Source organism: Neltuma alba, unplaced genomic scaffold, assembly GCF_004799145.2.
Source record: "Neltuma alba isolate B1F8T4 unplaced genomic scaffold, ASM479914v2 tig00011279_pilon, whole genome shotgun sequence".
Taxonomy (NCBI): domain Eukaryota; kingdom Viridiplantae; phylum Streptophyta; class Magnoliopsida; order Fabales; family Fabaceae; genus Neltuma; species Neltuma alba.
The window spans coordinates 1-21,977 of NW_021635988.1; the positions used below are offsets into that span (position 1 = coordinate 1).

Here is a 21,977-nt window from a genome sequence, read left to right on the forward strand (position 1 = left end):
AATCATTATTGGTTATTAAACTTGTATTTTGATTGAAACATAAAAATTCCATCAGACTTTATTCAGCTTCATCCATTGAAATTTATATAATCTTTAATGTTGTTCCAATTTCAAATATATGAGGACCGCTCACAACTTGGACCAGCTCAGTCTTGTCCAAAGCCCAAAAGAAAATGCATTCTATTTTGTTTCATATATTATACGTTAGTGTCTGGTAAAAATTATATATATATATATATATATATATTATACGTTAGTGTTATCTTACACCTATAATGTTTTACATTAAAAAAATTAAAAGAAAACAAAGCTGACATTTGATTACCAGTTCATGTTCTAATTCTATAGTCTAATAAGTTCTATTTGATAATTCTACATCTATCTAATATTATTCTACTATGTTAATTGACCGTTGCCCCCGAAAAATAATTATTCTAGTTCACTAAACAAAATATTATTTAACATAAACTTGCTCACACAAATACAGACAATTTTTTTTTTTCATTTCACTCTTTTTCTTTATATGATAATGCCCTCATAGGAGCCAATTTCATTTTCGATATAAACATGGTTAATCCCTAAGTCATTTAATTTGACTAACTTGATATTCATTTTAGTAGCTTTGAGCATGTTGGTCTTAATTTTTTTTTAAAAAAAAAGGGTTGAACCACGAGAAACCATAAGGCCTGCCTCAACATGATTGATATAATTAATTAAACCTATGCTATAAAAAAAAATTAATTAAACCTCAGCTATGAGCCTATGATATTTTTGTTAGGATTAAGAAGTCTTAGTTGCCAGATGGTTCATTAGGTCTTTGCAAACTTGATGTCATTTATTGATTCAACACATCTAGATAAAAAATAATAAATTTCAGTTTCAAACTCAGCATTTTCTCTTGTCCAATTTTATCCTACACGAGACTTTTTTTCCCCTTCAAATTTTCACTAATATTTAACTCATATATGAAATAGAGTATAAAAAATATGGCTTAATGATCTAGTGGCATCATTTATTTTCATTTGATTGTCATATTAGTATTTTAGAAATCTAAGGTATATATTGGACACAAGAGTGATACCTCAGAATTTCCTAATCTAAATTAACATCTATAATTCCCAATATTCACAAGTGAGATAACAAATTCGTCCCTAAATTTCATTTTAGATGGTAAGAGTTTGAAAGTTTCATGAAGAAATAACTCTCATAATTCATCCAATAATTGAATATTTTTCTCTATATATTTTGTTTAGTCTACCTTGCTTGGAAATGATAATGACGTGTCAAAGCCAAATAATCTATCAAATACATATAAAAAAATTGGTTTTGATTGGCAGCATCACCTTGTTTGCTAATGCATATTATATGGATTAATAAATTAGAACCTCATTTTGCCTTTCACACATTATTAAACGTAGTAGGTCTATAATGGATATTGGAATATATTATGAATAGAATTAGCAAGTGGGAAAAAGATGATGTGGTGGGAAAATGGGTCGTTGAAAGAAAAAATGGATACATTAATAAAATGCAAAGTTGTCACCTTTTTTTTTTTTTTTTAAATTGCATACAATCAAACACACTCACGCGCATAAACTCGTATTAATGTCATGCTCGCGTTTGAGACTTCATCCAAGGGTGATAGGTAACGCTACCATCAGGGCAACCTGTGGTTAACTATGACTATGGCAGTCACCACATAATTGACCATGATTTGCATTAAAAACATATCAATGTAGAACTGAGTGTATTTTGTAAACCACATTACTTCGAAAGTTGTTATTTTGCATGTATCTGAGTTACAGCTTCAAAAGTTTTTCCGCATGTTTTGCATTCAATTTATATTTGATTCATTATTATTAGCGCTCACAATTGTTTTAGCAATGCGTTAGGTGCCTAATTCTTTAACAGTTGAAGGCAGTTGCTTCTGCAGTTAATATATTCTCTCCTTCCTCGTTGACTATGGCAACTTCATCGTTACAGTGATGAGTTGAATCGGGAACTCAAGAACAAGCTAGAGGGAAGAGGAAAGAAGGCGCAGGGAGGAGGAGGCCAAGAAGTTACTCAATTTTGTGGAACGCCAGAAAGCTGTAATCATTTCACTGCTTCTGGATGACAAACTTCGACTACTGCTTCACCAAGATGCTACTGATTTTGATTTTGATTAGCGCTAATAGGTATGGATTTTCCGTTTTCTTTGTGATTTGACGCCATATAATCCTTTTTCCTTTACCGGGTGGGGATTAATATAAGCGCTTTATTTCTCTCTCAGACATGCCAGAATATTAGGTGATTATACCTCCGCCTTTTGATAGTGGATCAGCTAGTTAGGACATCTCAACATAAATACAATTTGTGTTTGTGTTTTCAGTCAGCTGAAATGCAAAGTGCCCAATCTAATAAAGCTGCATCTGCTGATGATGAAGATATAGACCCAACGGTAAAGTTCTCCTCTTGTTACTACTATTTGTAAATGTACTATCATATGAAACCTTCATTTGTTTTCCCGGCAGCAATACCATGAGAATCGGCTGAAGTATCTTGCAGCTGAGAAGGATGAAGTAAAAAACCCTTATCCACACAGATTTGCTGTCTCTATGTGTATTAGTGAGTACATTGATACCTATGGGGGGATGGGCAATGGAGAGCATATTGAGGACACATCTGTGTCTTTGGCTGGTAATGACATTTTTATTTTCTGTCATTTTCTTATGCGTATTTAATGCTTTATGTAATGATGTGTTTGATTCTACATGTTCTGCATTTCCAGGACGAATCATGCAGAAACGGTCTTCAGGTGCAAAGCTTGTCTTTTATGATCTGCATGGTGGGGGTTCAAAGGTCCAGGTTATGGCTGATGCAAGGCATGTAACGTTTTGCTCTTTGCTTAAGATCAAATATTTTGAGACGTGAAAATGTTATAGGATAGTGAATCTTGGGAGCCATCCTTCCCTTGATTTCTGAACTCATGTTAATGACTCATCTTGGGATGAAGGTAGAGCAACGTACTGAACGGAGCCGTCACCACATAAAAATTGAACCGTTCGTCATGTTTTTCCTGTAGCTAAAGGAAAAATTATTTAACATTGATGTGGAATTTTCAGTTTCTTGACCTTGATATGTTGTTGGACCAAGCGAGCTAGCTTCTTTACTACCACTGCATATGTTAATTCATTATTAACAATTTAACTACGTTAGAATTGTATTCCCTGCAATTTTCTTCTCCATGCTGCTGCTGCTGCATGATCTTTAGTTGACGGAGTTTCCATTTTTAATTCGTTTGGTGGGCAATTTTCTTATGTGTGGATTATGTTTTTTTCTATATGATTCTATTCTTTTTTAGTATCTTAACAGGACTAAAGCTGCCCATATTACTGTGGTGCAGGAACTCTGAAATGGATGAGGCTGAATTTTTCAAGTTCCAGGTTGCTCCACTATGTCTCGTTTTTTTTTCCTCCTCGTAAAATTCTCTCTTACTCTTTGTAGTTTGTACTCCACCAGCAGATGTAGTTTCTCTGAGGAGAGAAGCTTTTGCTGTTATTGAAAATGTCTTGGTACGTACGTCACAAAGGAACAAAACACAGAGCAAAGGAATATTCTGAGGATGATTTGCTATTAATTTTCTTTCTTCATTAAAATGAGATGGTTTCGTTTCATTCCATTCCTTGTAATGCCTGACATTCCTTGATATCTGCATAGTTACATGTTAAATAGCGTTTAAAGCAAATCTTATCAATCAAAGAATAAGAAAGTTATGCTTGAGCCTTACTGTTAAGACATCTTCAAAATCATGTCAAGCGCAACAATTTCTCTGAAAGTAATTCCCATTTGGCAAGCAAGGAATGGCATGGTATCTGTACTTTGTGTTTAACGAAGAGGAATGGATGCTTCAAGCAAGCTGTGAACGATGTCACTTTTTTATTGCAAAAAATAATGTCAGATTTAATCGGATGATGTGACTGGGAGTGAAGTGAGGGTGAAAGATGAAGTAAATTTGTTCTAACCAAGGACAAGTTTTTCACGATTTTAAACTTGTTCCCACTCGTTCTGTCATCTCCTTTTATATGCCACACTCGTGGTCAGGAAATCATCCTTGTCTCTGTGTGTGTATAGGTGGGCGCATATAACCTGAATACATTTTATATATCTCTTCTGTAGGAAACAAGATATCGACTCCGCCATTTGGATTTGATGCTGAATAATGAGGTTCGAGAAATATTTAAGACCAGGAGCAAAATTGTTTCTTACGTTAGGAGGTTCCTCAATGACCTTGATTTCTTGGAGGTTTGTTCTCGCTCTTAGTGTGCTTAGGCCAACTTCCTTTTTTCTGTTTTCCCCCCTTTCATTTACCAACTTTGCCTTCCTCTTCAAGGTTGAAACACCAATGATGAACATGATTGCCGGTGGAGCAGCAGCCCGTCCATTTGTAACACATCACAATGAACTTAACATGAGATTGTTTATGCGAATTGCACCCGAACTCTATCTTAAGGAGCTAGTTGTTGGTGGCTTGGACCGTGTTTATGAAATTGGAAAGCAGTTTAGAAATGAGGGCATAGATTTGACGCATAACCCTGAGTTCACTACATGTGAGTTCTATATGGCTTACGCAGACTATAATGACTTGATGGAGATTACTGAGCAAATGTTGAGTGGTAAGATTTTGTTGATTCTTATATTGTAACATTCTCTTCAAGTTACCTGGTTTATCTCCTGATGTGAAACCTTCAAGTAGGTATGGTTAAGGAACTTACAAAGGGAAGTTATAAAGTCAAATACCATGCAAATGGGATGGATAAGGATCCAATTGAGATTGATTTTACTCCACCTTTCACGTAAGTCTTGTATATTGATGGTCAAGAAATTGTGGCAATAAACTGTAATTTTCATTAATTGATTCATTTGGATGTTCTGATGTCTGCAGAAGGATCGACAAGATAGAGGAGTTGGAGAAGATGGCAGGCCTAAGTATTCCCAAGGACTTATCCAGTGAGGAAGCTAATAAGTATCTGAAGGATGCATGTTTGAAGTTTGACATCAAATGCCCTCCACCTGAAACAACGGCTCGTTTATTGGATAAAGTACTCTCCTTATGACCTTGTCATTGTTGCATGAATTTTGATTTCACGATTCCCTTTTCCGGCTAAATTTTTATACTGACATTAAACACGTGCCTAGCCAGGGGATAATTTATGTCTCGATGCTGATGAATCCACAATTAAAGAATGATAAGAATTCAAATAGTGGGAAGAGCATTCCTTCTACTGTGTTTTGGAGCCGAGGATGATATAGGCTAGATAATTGCCCAAAAGTAGTTAATACATTCTTTCCTGCCACCAATAAGGGGATAAAAAGTCTACTTGTGCATTTTACTTTTTAGTTCGTTTAACAAGTGGTTATTGCCATGGCAAAGTATGACACGTTTATTGCCCAGTTTCTCAATTATTAAGCTCCACCATCTCAATAGGCATAGGTCAGAATTGTGACATCAATGATACCATGTGAGATTGGAAACTGTACATGTATACGCTATTATAGCTTATTTATGCCTGTACATAATGTTCTGGAATTCTTAATCAATATCGAACTGTGTCTTAATTCTAATGTGATGCTATGTTTATCATGTTGAAGCTTGTGGGTCACTTCGTGGAGGAAAAGTGTGTGAATCCTGCATTCATCATAAACAGTCCAGAGATAATGAGTCCTTTGGCAAAGTGGCACAGATCAAAACCTGGCCTCACTGAACGTTTTGAATTGTTTGTTAATAAACATGAAGTTAGTCTCTGAACTTTTGGGTAATAATTTTGAATCGAACATGTTGGCCGCAATACCATTAAAGCTTCACATGACTCTTACTTTTCAGATATGCGATGCATACACTGAATTGAATGACCCAGCAGTACAGCGCCAGCGATTTGCAGAACAACTCAAGGTATTTGACATATAAAATGTGATATACTGATGTGTTTGTATCAGTATTGTGTGTTTATTACAATGCTTTTGGATTTCAGGATCGGCAATCAGGTGATGATGAAGCAATGGGCTTGGATGAAACATTTTGTACTGCTTTAGAGTACGGTTTGCCTCCAACTGGCGGCTGGGGTATGGGCATTGATAGGTTGACCATGTTGCTGACTGATTCACAGAATATTAAGGTTCTTGTCTCCCCCCCCCCCCCCCACCTTTTGTCTTTGAAATCACTGATTGCTTACAGTGTTTAAATGTTTTGGGATAAACAGGAGGTTCTCCTCTTCCCATCCATGAAACCCCAAGATTGAACATTCTAAGGTTTGTGCTATTACCTTATCTGATTAAGTGAAAAGCTCTTTTCTGCCAGTTTTTGGTTTCAGTTTTTGCTGGTGTTCGGGATTAAATGTGAAGAGAATTAAGAGAAATGAAAATGAGGAATTGTAAGTGATGTTGGCTATTATTTACTTGAATTCATATACAGATGCACCCCAAATTTTTTGAGAATTTCAACGAATGTATGATCTATAAATTGACTTGAGGTTGCCATTTTGAAGTTTAATTAATTGATACAAGCGTGTTTTAGTTATGCTTATGCTTATCTAATACTCCCTCCCCCGGGTCTTTATTAGGAGAGACTAATAAATAATTTACTTGTACTAATAAAAACAGTTCAACTCTTGGGAGGTGGATCTGGGTCTCATTCCGAGATCAACTAACGAGGTAGCCCATCATCTAGCCAAGAAGGCGCTAAGGACCGCCCCTGGTTTGCATTTGTTCTCATTCATGACTGAGGAGTTGCGTGAGTTAGTAATGAAGGATTACACCGTGGAGGCTGCCACTTTTAGTTTGTTTTGTTTTGTCTCTTGTGTATCAAAAAAAAAAACACAGTTCAAAGCATTAAATTTGTCATAAAATTAAGTGATTTTCAATATTATTCTCATTAACTACACTGAATTTCTAAAATCATATTAATTTCTACTCTCTCATTACCTTATTAAATATGGGCATATAAGGAAAAAAAAATATTTAATACTCATTAAAACTGTCATAGAGTTTTATAAAAAGGATCAAAAATATTTTTTTAAAAAGATCTTATAATAAGAATCAAAGGGACTAATAGAACAGTGAAAAGATTCTATTATTGTTATACATTGAGATACTTGCTCCAGTTCTTATTGTAGTCTAAAGTTTTAAAGTTATAATTAGTCCTAATATAGACAAAAAAAAATATGGCAGTTGTTTTTTTCTTTCAAATAACCCTCTTTAATTACGACTTACGAGAATGATTCCTGGATATTTTTATTATTAATTTTAGAGAAGGATAAAATTGAAAAATTGCATATTTTTTCTATATGTTTAAGGATGTCAACTACTATTCATTTAAGAACCATGAAGTCAATTAATTTTATCCTATCATTAGTGAATCATAACTGTCTGACTCATAATAATGACATAGCTTTATATCCATTATTAGTGAAATTATTAGTAACCATAACAAGTGTTTCGTATTGTTCCTCACTTCCTTGTGTCAAGATTTTTTTTTAAAAAAAATAACTATTCAAAATGTTACTTGTAATTGTATTAAGCACATTTATTCTCTTTCAGAGCCTCTTAACTTAGTCCATTCGCTAGCTGCTGCTGTCAAATTTCCTTGTGAGAACGTGAGAGTCTCGACAATTCATATTTGATTTACAAAATTATGGCATAGAGCTCAGACCTCTAGAACTCAGCTAAACCCTAATGATCAAAGAGTGCAGTTTAATTTCCTCAGGCCCAAAACAAAATTGCAGACAAAATCCCGCATCAATGCTTTAATTATTTAATACACGTTTGGCTAAGCGCTACAAAATCACTTTTTCAAGCAAAACCAAGGTTTCTGTGATTTCAAAAATTTAAAAAAAAAAAGATTAATGAACTAGAAACTATAGTTTGGAGGGATAAAAACCATGGTTTGAGGGAAAACTGAATTGATCAGCTTTTAAGAAAATCTTTTCTCCAAAACCACTTATTTCCAATCCAAACATGACATTAAAGGTAATCTCCAATCCTATATGGAGCAGTCTTACGTTGTAACGGTCAATAACTTCATTATGATTTATGAATGAAAAGGCATCTTCTTTCTAATTCCTACTTCACATTCATTTATCTTATAACATTTCTCAACTGCATAATTAAATGAAAAGATATATATATGAATCAAGATTCTTTAATGACATGCATTTGCACATGATGACTCTATTCCTTTTTTGTCGCAGGAAAAATGCTGCTACCTCCGGTCTTTAGTATAAGATTTTGTTTAATTTTTATTTTGAGCATAAATATAAGATCCCAATCTACTTTATTTCTCATATTTATCTTTTTTTTTTAAGATAATCCTTCTGATAATGGTAGTTTTAGATAATAAACTTGATTAGTAAGAATATTTTAGGAAAGACAACACTTATTTATTACGAATAATGAATTAACTTAACTTATTTTCTTAATCTACACAATTAGTCAATTAGTTCTTATATTTAGAACCGGAGGTAGTACCATGGAAAGAGAGTGTTTCCAAAAGACAATTAAAAAAACAACTAAAACAACCCAAACCAAGAGCACAACCAACAACTCAGGAGCGAAAACAAGAAGATTATAACAAAAGCTAAGAATAACAACAACAAAAATCAGAAGGGGCAGTACAATTCAATTAGAATAAAACTCAAACAAGCAGCCAGCATGTGTACAATCTTAAATGGTTGGTTGAGATTGAAGATAAAGAGATGGTCCTCATTGGTTTTTTTAACTCCGGCATAATTGAATTGAATGCTTAAAGTTGAATTGAATGAACAAGCAGATTAGGACGTAGAGAACGAACCAGTGGAATATCTGACTGATAAAGACAGGCAGAACCAGGAAAAAGAAAAGTGGATGTTATGTGCTCTGCACTTTCCTCAAAAATCATATCTCATTCCACATCCACATTCATTCATTTCTAGTCCCATTTCTGTACCAATAAACATCAATTATTTATTTATTAATAAACTCCACATATATAAGTAGATATAATTAAGAATCTTCCAAGGTTGAAAGATGATAGGCAGAAAAAGAAGGCTGAGGGAGACAGAAAAGAGTGGGCAAAATACAATCAATCACCTTCAAATTTCTTTGCAACCCCATGGAATCATCATCCAAAAATTTCTGACTTCTTTCCTTTTTCTTTCTGTTTGAAAATATTCTATGTATGATAATGATTTTGTAAAGATATTCTAATATGTAATGATGATAATAAATTAATAATGCAATCTTAGGTTGATTTTGGATGAAGATACATCTCCTCACAAGTCACGAACCTTTTTATAGTGGAAGACATGCTTGAATTCCATTCTACATCGACTACTATACTATAATCTATCCGCGCAGTCTATTCCTGTGGACGTCCTTTTCATATTATCACACTTTATTTCACTTTTATTGAAATTTATATATAACTCTTTAATTTTGTCCATCGTCAATTATATATATTAGAGGAGGACCCACAAATTTGGACCAGCTGAATGCACCTTTTCCAAAGCCCAAAAGGAAATGCATGCCTTTCTATCAAGTATATTGTAGTGCTTCTTATACCTATAATGTTATGTTAAAAAAATTTATGGTAGAATAAGCCTGACATTTTGTTTACCAGTTCAGATTACAATTCTATATGTCTAATAAGTTCAATTTAATATATATATATATATTTCAAGTATAATAAAGAATGAACTATCATCATTACTCAATTTTGTTAATTGACTATTGCCCATAAAAAAATAATTCTAGTTGCCTAAACAAAATATTATTTGGTACAAAGTTGGTCATATAAATACATACACGTTTTATTTTCTTTATTTCATTCTTTTCTTTAATTATATGCATGATAATTTCCTCATACGAGCCCAGTTAATTCCATTTTTTACATAAAAAATGCATGGTTAACCACTAAGCCATTTGATGCACTTGGGTCTACCTAACATATCTGGCTCCACACCTAAACATTGCGTCATTTGCTTACCTAGCTTTAAGCAAGTTGGTGTTTTAAAAAAAGGGCTTACGCATGAGAATCCATAAAGCCCACCTCAACATGACTATAACTAACCAAATCTTAGCTCTCATATTGCCATTGTTAAGATTTAGGCCTTCCTTTAAAAAAAAAAAAAGGTCTAAACAACAACTTGTGATCTCGTGGCATCATTTATTTTCACTTAATTATCGTATTAGTGACATTTATAAGTTTAAGTTATGCTCTGAGGACAAGAGTGGAGCGCGTCTAACTTTTCCTCCTAAATAATCAACCATAACTCAGAATTTTCTAATCCGAATCAACATCTCTAATCCTAACATTCACATGTGATCAGTTCCTTATAATTTCATTTAAATGGGAAGAGGTTAAAATTTTCATGAAGAAACGAAAGCACATAATTCATCCACTAATTAAATATTTTTAATGGAAAAAATAAATGCTAACGACTTAAAATTACAAGTGGAATTAAACTCATAATCTCTTACTTTTAAAAAAGCTTTCATACCATTAGGCTATAAAATTATTGGCAATAATTGAATATTAATTCTTCCCTCAACATGTCTTGTTTAATTTCAAAGATAAATTTTTTTAGTCTACCTTGCTTGTGAATGAGATGACGACTCAAACCCAAATAATCAAATGAATTAAATGCATATTAAAAAATGGTTTTGATTGACAGCTCTTTCTTGGCTATTGGATATTATATGATGGATGAATTGATTAGAACCCAATTTTCCTTTCACACTGGAATATGTTAAGAATATGGAATTGACAAGTGGGGGGAAACAAGATAATGTTGTGGACAAATGGGACGTTGAAAGAGAAAATGGATAAATTAATGGTAACATCCAAAGTTGTCCGTAGAGGGATCATCACATAATTGACCATAATTTGCATAAATTAACAATCAGTCATACGTATGAATGTGAATTAATTAACTATAATATATCATTAATTAACTATATTATCGAAATGTACCACTCTGTTGTTATATATAAATCGCTACCAATCAATACCAATAACAAATAGACGTGGGCGAAGAAGAGCCTTCAGTTCCAATTAATTGCGTACGGAAATAAAAAAAGTGATTTAAGTAAAGCGACATTCATAATTAACTAATTAATAACAAATACGTGTCCCATGACCTAAGTCTGATAAGATGTAGTTAACTATCAGTACTATCTCATGTTCTTAATATAAGAGCTAATTTGTAGTGCAAAGGACCGGTGATAGTATTATATTTTGTTCAACAACATAGTTAATGAATGAATATTTGACCTGTATGACAATCTAATTGCCTAGAATTAAGCGGGCAGTTCAAATTAAATGTATCTTTATTTTATATTCTGAACCTATTAAATTAAAAAAAACGTAAAATAAGATAGAATATGAATGGTGCAATTATGATGGGTAGAAAGAATCACAGGTAAATCAAACCTGGCGGAAGCCAACCAAAACTCAGATGGATGCAAACCGAAATAGAATCCTCTCCACGTGCATCCCTACTACTCTTATATTGGTTTGTGATGAGTCTGTGTTTAAGGGTTAATGGGTAAATTTACTTTAAAAGTTTTCACTCAAGATTAATGTTGTCTTAAAAAAATTTTGGGTTCAAAATTATTCTGAAAATACTAAAATGGAGCAACGCCGTCATTTTACCGTTAAAACTTTTAACTATAATATTGATATTTTAACTTTCAACGTTAGTTTTTTTTAAGGGGATATGAAACAACATTGCTACATTTTGAAATTTTTGGAACCATATTGAATCTAAGAATACTTTTCGGCTAAGGAAAAATTTTCGAAATAAATTTACAGCCGAGCCGTTTGTTCAATATAATACTTGTGCGGGATACGGAATAAAGAACATTCAAGTGCACACACATATGAAATGGGAAACAATAATATAAGGAAGTGGAAATGTTGAGGTGAAGGGAATGATGGAACAGTGATATGATGCGTTTATATGAATAATAAGCAATAGGGAGACATGAAGAATTGAGAAGGGACCACTTCTGGTCAAAAAAAAAAAAGAGAAGGGACCACCCAAGCCGAAGAGGTCTGTCCTGTCATGTGCTGCAAGCTCAGCCACCACCTTCTTTCGGCCGCCAAACACGCTGTCTAGATAACCGGGCCATCTCTCACTCTCGTTTGTGTTACCTTGTGTCAATTAGAACTGGTGGAGGGCTCAACCCGTTAAGAAGTGACGGATTATGTTGATAAAAATTGAAACTGTTTTAAAATGGATTTTTTGGGCCTGTAACTATTAAGACCGAACCAGCGGTTGGTTAACCCGCAAGATTGACGGGCCAGTCCATTTTACTTTTTTTAAAAAAAAAATTTTAATTTTTTTTAGCTCAACCAAATAATTTTATATCTTCAGATCATGCCTCCAACCCTATCAATATTTTTTTTGATCTGAACCCTATCAATATTGAGTAATGACTTATGATTGAGTATTTGATAGTGATTTGTGTAGTGACACATTATGTTTGTGACTTTGTGATGTTGTTGATTTGAATTTATGTTTTAATTTGGGATGTTTGTTAAATCATTTAAGATGTCTCATATAATCGCATGTTTAATATTTTGAGATATTTGAAACTTTGGATTCCATGTTTTATTTATAATAATTTTTATTTGTATGTTTCATTTTAAGTATTTAGGAATTTAAGTAGATTTTATTAAAAGAAAAAAAGTTAAAAAAATTTTGAAAAATTGGCAGGTGGACGGGCCTAACCCGCCAACTCACCTTGACAGGTTGGGTTGGAGAAATTCCAGCCTGCCAGAAGTCTGTCCTAAAAAGACTGACTCGTCATCACGAGCTAGCTTGTAACCGGCAGATTAGCTTGCATTACCAGCTCTAGTGTCAATTAATCTGGATTCAAGTCGAGTTCGACCCAAATTGGACGCAGGCATGCCTTCTTCTTCTTCTTTTTGATTTTTTTTTAGTTCATAACAATTAAATTTGTAACTATCTATGCATTCATATGGAGGATGATAGCCCAAAAAAACGTGATAGTATTTTACTAGTAAGTTGTTAGTTGGGATGGTAAGCAGTATTATTATCATAAAGATAAAAATACAAATTCGAATTTTAGAAAACATATTTATTTAGAGAACTTTAATTTTTAACTTTAAAATCATGTATGTTGTGTAATGAGTTTCATTGCTAAGCAGAATGATGAGCATCCAGAGTTCGTCACTGTTATGGTACACCCTGGAATGGAGATAAGTTTCCACTTGTGTTACCTTGTGTCAATTAATCCGGTTCGACCCGAATTGGAGGCAGGCATGCCTTCTTCTTCTTCTTTTAAAAGTTTACAATAATTAAATTTGTAACTATGTGTGCATTCATACGGAGGATGATACCCAAAAATATGTCATAGTATTTTATCAATAAATTATTGATTGAGATGATAAGCAGTCTTACCATTATAAGGATGATAATACAAGTTTAAATCTCAAAAAAGACACATGTTAAGAAGAGAGAAGTTTCCAAGTTGAAAGAAGAGAGAGAGAGATGCGAAGTGATACATTTTATGTTGGCGGCTCCTTTTTTTTACGGTCTTGAGTTGTTATTTTCCTGTAGTTAGAGTTAATTTTGTGTATTTACGCAAAATTTAAAATGAATTTCCGGCTCATATAATTTGTATAACTATATTCATATATTGACAAAGAAGATATATATAGATCCAATCAAGGTAAATAAAAATTTCTTGGGGATCGATGTCGTAAAATTTAAGTATAGTTATTGAATAAATACAAATCACCTCACATCAATCAATAAAATACTCCTCTGATTCAAAATATAAAATCCTTATACACACTAACATAAAGGTTTTATATTTAGGACCAGAAAAGTAGTATATATATGTGGGTGCGCACGCCATTTGATTATTTCCTGTGTGCCAAGTAGCATAAGATTGTCCACGAAATTTTAGTCAAACCTCTTTCTTTTTCAGTTTGATGTATAAAACCAAAAATTGAATTCCAAATCTCTAATCCTCATCAATCGTTAGGTTTGGAAGGCTCTCATGATTTATCAATTAATATTAATTGTTTTCATTTTTAAATTGTTCCTTCCAATCGCCCCTCCTATTATCAAACATTCTCCTATAAATTAAAGAACAAACTAGTAGCTTCTAGCCAGGCACCACAAATTCTCAGGTTTGACGATTATTTTGATTAGTTTAAATTTTAAGATTAATCTTATTTAACCAGTTGAGATAATCACGACTCATTTTTTTAATTTACCAAATTGCATTGATTTATTATAAGTCATAATTTCAACTATGACGCAATCTCAGAATATTTAAACTTTCTTTTATCAGGGATGATAGTTTCATTAGCGTAACTAATAACTTTAAATTAATTGGATTGAAATGACCAAGAAGAAGCCAAGAAAATTGCATCATGCATTACAAAACTATTTCTCCTTGGCTATCTGTGCAAGAAACAAGCAGCTTCTCAACCTGAAACGAATATCAAAATATTTATGATAATTTATAATAATATTATCATTGTACTAACAAAAGGGCTTAATAATCAACTAATAAAATTATAAAAATAAAGCCAGCCTCTATCGACAACATAGAGCATTAAGGATCATATCGGATAGTCAATTCAAGGTTAAAATAATAGTGCTGCCGTTATTGTCCGATAAATTGAAATTCATCGGATAAAACCTTAGGTAATTCCCAATAAAATGAAATTAAGTAATACTGCAGTCACATGCTCGGAAATTGTGAAACGCCACATACAAAAGTTGAAACATTTTTTGATAAGTGTGTGGGTGTATATATTAATCAAATAATATAGTCTACCGATGCAATAGAAAACTTTGAGATTATTCAATGGGTCTATTGTAGACCAGGTTTTCACAATTAACACAGTCAAAATGACACATAATTGAATCATAGGAGCTTATAATCAAGAAATCAAAGTCCTAACTCCCAATTGTTGATTACTTATATAAATATCATGATAACTTGTTTTGAATCCATTAATTATTTAAAATCACATTAGATTTGAACTAATCTGAATTTAAGTTTGGTGATGCATCAAATGGGAAATAACTCTTACAAAGAAATTTTCAGCAGGGTTCATGAATTTTTATACATTTATATATCATGTAAGTATTGTCTTATTAGGAAAATAATTTCCTCCCTAAATCTGGATGAGTCTGAATATTATTTTGCACCCAATTCTCTTCAATATTTTCTCCATTCAAATAAAAGTTAATTCAAAAATTCGTTTTATTTTTGAAATAGCTAATACTTTAATATTCTAATAAATTATTAATGTTTTGATAATTTCATTCATTAATAAAAAATTAATATAAAAATATTTTGGTCAAATGTAGTTGAGCTTTTCTTAGTATGTGTGTGTCTTCTGATTGCCTTTCAAGTAGTTAAGTGAGTATTTTAAATGACTCTTATTTTAAAACAAAGAGAGAGTATTCATGTAAAAAAAAATAACTTTATTAATTAATTGCTTAAGAAAAAAATAATTGATTTGTCATCCATTTAATCAGGTAGTGGTTAAATACTTAGGTGGGGTGTGTGGGGGCTGTGCGCACATGCAAGGCCACATATTTGTCTTTGATAGGCCAACTAATAACTTTTGTTAGGTAATGAATTTTATTTGAAAAATATAACAAAATTGTCACACAATTATTGTTCAAGACAAAATTAGAAATGACTCTAACTTCTAAAATGAAGAGGGCAATTTTCAAAGTATTTCTATATTAGCACCTTTTGTTTTACAATTGTTATTGGCAAATTGTTTTGAACGATTAATTCTACAATATTTTTCAAACATGTTGGTCAGATTTATGTTTTTTATCTGATAATTATTTATATTGTCTCATACCAAATTTGACGGAGAAAGTTGAAAAGGAAAAAAAGAAGAGTATCGAGATATAAATGGTGCATTTTTAATGTAGCATTGACGCAATATTGAAAAGAACACAATGTTGTTTTAAGTGAATTATCCAATAATAATTGTTAATTAATTTATTTGCTCTATCAGACTGAATGAAGTCCAGTATAAGTATATATATATATATATATATATATGCTTATATAATTGTTTTTTGTTTGACTTATGAATTCGTCGACTCAGTTTTAGTTTTGTTTTGAAACAATCCAACATTATTTTATAATACAACAATGTAACTATATAATTCAATAGTTAAAGTGAGATACTGATTGAAAATTCATTATTTTTTTATTCAAGAGAAAAATGATTCATCTAATAATGTTGAATATATATTAATAATTTTTCTTGATGGTTATTGGAATTAATTTCTTCACGCATTGGTGTTCAGTTGATGACTAGCAAGAATATTAAGTTTTTTAATTTAAATGACAAACTTGATCAATAATGTTGGCATGTTGCTTATTATAAAAGCTAAATGATGAGGAAGGCAAGCACGCACGCACAGTTTAAAATGCTTCATTTTTTGTTCATTATAATTTGAAAATATTTTAAAACGCTTTTTAAAATTTTTTTAAACAATTAAATACACTTATGCACATGAACATGTCAATATCAAATGTAAACTTAGGATCTTATCCAAACATGACAGGTAACACTATCGTTAATTTGCCGTCGACATTTTAATAGGCTATTTTCAATTTCTCTCTAAAGCTGAAATTTTAAAATTTTTTAAATTGCCAATAAAACTTTTCGTTTTCACAAAATTTCAGCCAATTTTGTAATAGAAATGCAAAATTAGAAAAAAAGCAAAAATATGCTAGTCTTCAACTTCTTGGCTTAATTTCTCAAATCATTAATTAATCAATGTGGTTTCCTATTAATATTCCACGAATATGTAACGTAATCAGGGTGCCATTTTCTTTTTATTTTCCTTGTCTTTTCTGATAGCCGGCAAAATGTGGTTTGAAGGGTTGACCCAGCTATAAAAATAAAAAAAAAAGGAAGGTGAAGTTTGTATTGAAGTCAAGTGAATGAAAATGGATTTACTTAATATAGGAATAAACAGAAAAATCACATGTTAAAAAAAATTAAAACAGCAGAGTCTGAATATATTAAAAACTTTTGTGTTAAAATATGATATTGAACCCATCAATATATACTACATTGGCTATTAATATAAGAGCTATATAACTAATTTAGAAAGTTTAAGAAAATTATTTAAGTTGGTCATTTGTAACAGATATAGGTTAACTTTCATAAATTACCCTATTTAATCATGTGCATTAAAAATAACTCTCTTGACGGGAACCTCTTAAAATCAGTAGAAATATTTTAGAGAAAACATTATAAATTTAAAAAATAAAGTGAATTGAGATTTTATATTTAAAACCAAATCTAAATCTAATTTCTAATTAGCTCTTATATAAAGAATTTGGTTGTTTTTTTTTTTTGGAGTAGCTTTATGTTAGATATATTAAAGCTAGTGTATTAAAAAAAAAAAGAAGAAGTGGTAATTTAGAGCCATTAAGTAATAGAAGTTCAAACATTAAATTGAGGATATTTGTGGGGGAAAAAAGTTAATTTTCGACAAATCTAAAAATGATAACCACCCCCACCACCCCCCCCCCCCCCCAAAAAAAACCCAGCCCCAAAAACCAAACTTTAGCGGGGTGGTCAACCACGTCAAAGTGAATTTCATTTAAAAATGAATAAAAATCTAAGAAACGCAAATTCTCGATATATTGTCTAACACGTTGGGTATTAGACTTTTAGGCCAATAAATTTTGTCTTTACTTTAAATCTTGGCGGCCGGATTAATTTTAACTGCTTCAATTATTTATATTCAAGGCCCATGAAACTCTACAATAATTTGATGATTTGAAGGAATTTAGGAGTATTTTAGGATTCTATAATATTATATGCCATACAAGTCATTATAATTCAAACGTTTTTTTTAAAAAAGAAATTGTATTGATGAATCGAATAAACTCGAAATAAGAATGCCGTTAAACTACCAGTAAACCCTAAAAGACGTACGGTGCGTTTCATCTTAGGGATCCTATTTAATCGTTTATTGAAATGATAATACTCCTCCGGTCCTTAATATAAGACCCATTTAACTAATTTGATTAGATTAAGGAAGTTAGGTAAGTTAGTTAATCATAAGAAAAGTGACACATTTTTCCTAAAACACCATAATCATATTTTTTAATACCTCATTCTCCTTCTTTTACTTGATTATGGTTGAGGGAGTATCCATAGGGGTAATTTAGAGAAAATTGATAAATATGAGAAATGGGTCTTATATTTAGGACCAAAACTAACTCAAGAATTGGGTCCTATATTAAGGACCGGAGGAGTATAATATTAAGCATAATGCGTTCAATAATAATAGTAAGAAAAAAGTGTCATTTTTTTTATACTTTTTTTCTTAAAATACTGCACTGCATGTAATGAAATGAGAACATGAAGAAGAATGAGACGCGAGCGTGAGCTGGCGAATACGTAAAATCTTTGACATTTGCCAATTTGAAGTGTTCAATAATAATAATAATGTATAACTGGGGAAGTGATCATGAATACGAATAGAATTAAAAATAAAATGGGACTTCTCATGGTCATATAAGTGGTCAATAATTATATATTCAGAAAAGGGGGGAGGGAGATTATGTTTGGAATATTAGCCATTAAAAGCCAAATCAGATAAAATCAGCCCATAATTGTAAATATTACTTACTTTGGTCTTAAAGTTGACTAATTTGAGTAGATTAAGAAAATAAGTTAAGTTAGTTATTTATAATAAATAAGTGTTGTTTTTTCTAAGCTATTCTTGCTAATCAAATTTATGAGTTAGAACTGTCATTATTAGAAGAACTATCTTGAGAAAAAATAAATATGAAAAATAAAATAAATTGAGATATTATATTTACGGTTAAAATAACAATTAAACAAGATCTTGTATTAAAAATTAAAGATACAATAAAATTTCAGCGAAATCAAGCCTGGATTGCCTTAATCCCCCAACTCAAGTCAAATCCTATCATATACACACAGAGGATGAAATAATTAACCGTTTACTTTTGCGTTATCTAATATAAGAAGTAATTCTGAATTGAATTTCCTTATAAATATAAAATTTTAAATTATTTTATTTTTAAATTTATTATTTCTTTAAATTAATTTAGGGAAAATCCCAAAAAAAATCTTTGGAATATAGGAAATTTCAGATTGGGTCCTGGAATTTCGAAAATGACAGAAAAGGTCAGTGACCCAATGTGTCATTTGTAAAATAAAAAAGAATTGACAATTTTGCCCTCATTTGTATTCATTCACTACAATGATTTAAGGAATCACTATAAGGGTTTAGGCGTTACTTAGATTCGTGTAGCAAATAACAATTCACTTTTTCATAATCAGGTGTCTTGTTATTAACTACAACTAATTTTGTAATCACTAAAACAATATAAACATTACCTAGATTCGTGTAGCGAATAACTACTCACTTTTTCATAGTCAAGTATCTTGTTATTAACTACAACTAATTTTGTAATCACTAGAACAATATAAGCATTACTTAGATTTGTGTAGAGAATAACTACTCATTTTTTCATAATCAGGTATCTTATTATTGTCAGGTACTTTATTATTAACTACAACTAATCTTGTAATCACTAGAACAGTGTAAGCGTTACCTAGATTTGTTTAGAGAATAACTATTCACTTTTGTTTAGTCAGGGGCAAAATTGTCAATTCGCCTTAATTTCACAAATGACAGATTGGGTCAATGGCCCATTCTGTCATTTTTGAAATTTAAGGACCCAATCTGGAATTCGATATATTCCAAGGGCTTTTTCTGATATTTTTCCATTAATTTATCTAACTTATAAACAGATATATAATCTAATATTATACTACGTGCATGGGTGTTTTAGAGAGACTATATTTGTTATAATAAACTAATTTATTTAACTTTTTAAATCTATATAAATTAGTTGAGTAATTCTTATATTAATAATTAAAACATAATATTTTTTTTCTTAAGAAAATGAGAACAAGAAAAACAATGAAGCGGGGTATCACTATTTGTTTTCCCACACACAGGTTTTTTTAATTAAAAATAATTTTTAAGTAAGAATTTGAACCCTATTTTACTTCTATGTAAGATTCCAATCTCTCTATTGATAGGTAGAGCCGTAGAGGAAATGGGGAGAGGGTAATAATGATGAAGTGGAGCGTAGGGTGGGACCCATAGGATTAGGGAAAGAAGCATGTTTGGGTTTTGATTGAATCATATGAAACTGAGATGTTTTGTTTGGGCTTAAACATGTTCCGCCACGTGGCCTCTATTATTATGTCCCCCTGGCGTCTTCCCAGCCGCGACCCCTCGAGCCGCATCTCACGCATTAATTCCTGTTTTAATTTTCAACCCTAATTTATTATTTCATTCATCATTCTTTAATTACCCACTGATTAATCCCTAATAATACTGTTTAAAATAATTCAATTAATTTTTTTAAAATATTAAACTTATCATTTACTAACTGTCGCTCCCCAAATTTCCTTCACCCTTCATAAAATATAGTACTAAATTGTTTTTGATATATTACTGTTATTAAATATTTGATGAAAGTTCAAAACTAATTGGGACATTTTTGCATAAAAATTACACTTTGTGAAATACTTGTAGAAAAGTAAATGCTTTCAATTTTTTTTAAAATCTTCTTAAGTTAATTGTTTGCTTCTCTCATATAGAACAGCTGGGGGAGTATTATAGAGCATACAAATTAATGAATTTTGATTGGATAAATAATATAATATTCTTTAAAATATGAATTTTGACCTTTAATAACTATGTTTAAATATACTCGTCCAGTCCTTAATATAAAACCCATTTAATAAATTTGATTAGATTAATAAAATTAGTTAAGTTAGTTAATTATAAGAAATGTGACACATTTTTCTAAAACACCATAATCATCTTTCTTAATACCCCCTTTCTCTCTTCTATTTGATTATGGTTGAGGGAGTATTCATAGGAGTAATTTAAAAAAATTAATAAATATGAGAAATGAATATTATATTTAGAACTAAAACTAACCCAAGAATTAAGTCTTATATTAAGGGTCGGAGGAGTATTAATACATTTCACACCTCGTATAATGATAGAGTAAGATTGAAGGCATGTCACTCACAGTTATATACGTACCTTAGATAGGTTTTTAGCCGCACATGCTTGATCAAATAATTAGAATATTTCAAAAGAACAATTTTATACGCAACATAAAATTTATAGAAAATCATTAGCTCATCTCAAACACTATTTCCGACAAAATAAAATAGAGTTCACAACACTAGCAATCAACCGTAGGATCAAATTTAAATCTAATGGATACAAAGATTACTCCTCTCTCAAGAGTTATTTAATTAATTTAAATACATTTAAAAAGACTAATAAGTTATTTAATTTTAGCAAATGACATGTCCTTTTAAAATACTCCTGTATAATATAAAATTATATTATATTATATTATATGTCACTTTATTAAATTAATTTGAGAGAAAATGAAAGATTTTCAAGATAAAATAAATTAAAATTTTATATTTAGAATCAAAACTAATTCTCCAGTAAAATCATATGCATTTAAAATGGGGGGATAATATAGCTTGAAATAAATAATTTTAAATTAGAGATATTGGATTGGAAAAAAAGATGGGGTAGAATTGAGAAATTTAAAAAAAGAGGTCAAAATGGGTGGCAAGTAGGGAAGTAGCGACAAGGGAGAGGTGATGAGTGAGAGAGAGAGAGAGAGAGGAAAGTCTAATATAAGAAGCATCATTCTGAACTGAGATGTTTAGACGTTTAAATGAAAACAAAACCATGATTTTAAAAATATTTTTACAGTATATTAGTATGAAGTAAATATATAAAAAGGTTTGTATCGATTTAAAAAGAAAATACTACCTTCGATCTTAATTATAAGAGTCAGTTGACTAATTTGAGAAGATTAAGGAAGTAAGTTGAGTTAGT

The 21,977-nt window shown here is 31.2% G+C and overlaps 1 protein-coding gene across 1 annotated transcript; it reads left to right on the top strand.

Moving 5' to 3' along the window:
• Positions 1-2,504: 2,504 nt before the first annotated feature.
• On the top strand, positions 2,505-6,369 carry LOC114711147 (lysine--tRNA ligase, cytoplasmic-like; the record flags this gene model as incomplete). The annotated part of the gene is made up of 12 exons (XM_028895498.1): positions 2,505-2,679; positions 2,771-2,864; positions 3,386-3,425; positions 4,159-4,284; positions 4,373-4,655; positions 4,736-4,835; positions 4,925-5,081; positions 5,632-5,775; positions 5,864-5,932; positions 6,012-6,155; positions 6,240-6,288; positions 6,351-6,369. Coding segments are annotated over 11 exons (1,371 nt in total), but the record flags the coding sequence as incomplete, so codon positions are not given.
• Between the last annotated feature and the right edge of the window lie 15,608 nt (positions 6,370-21,977).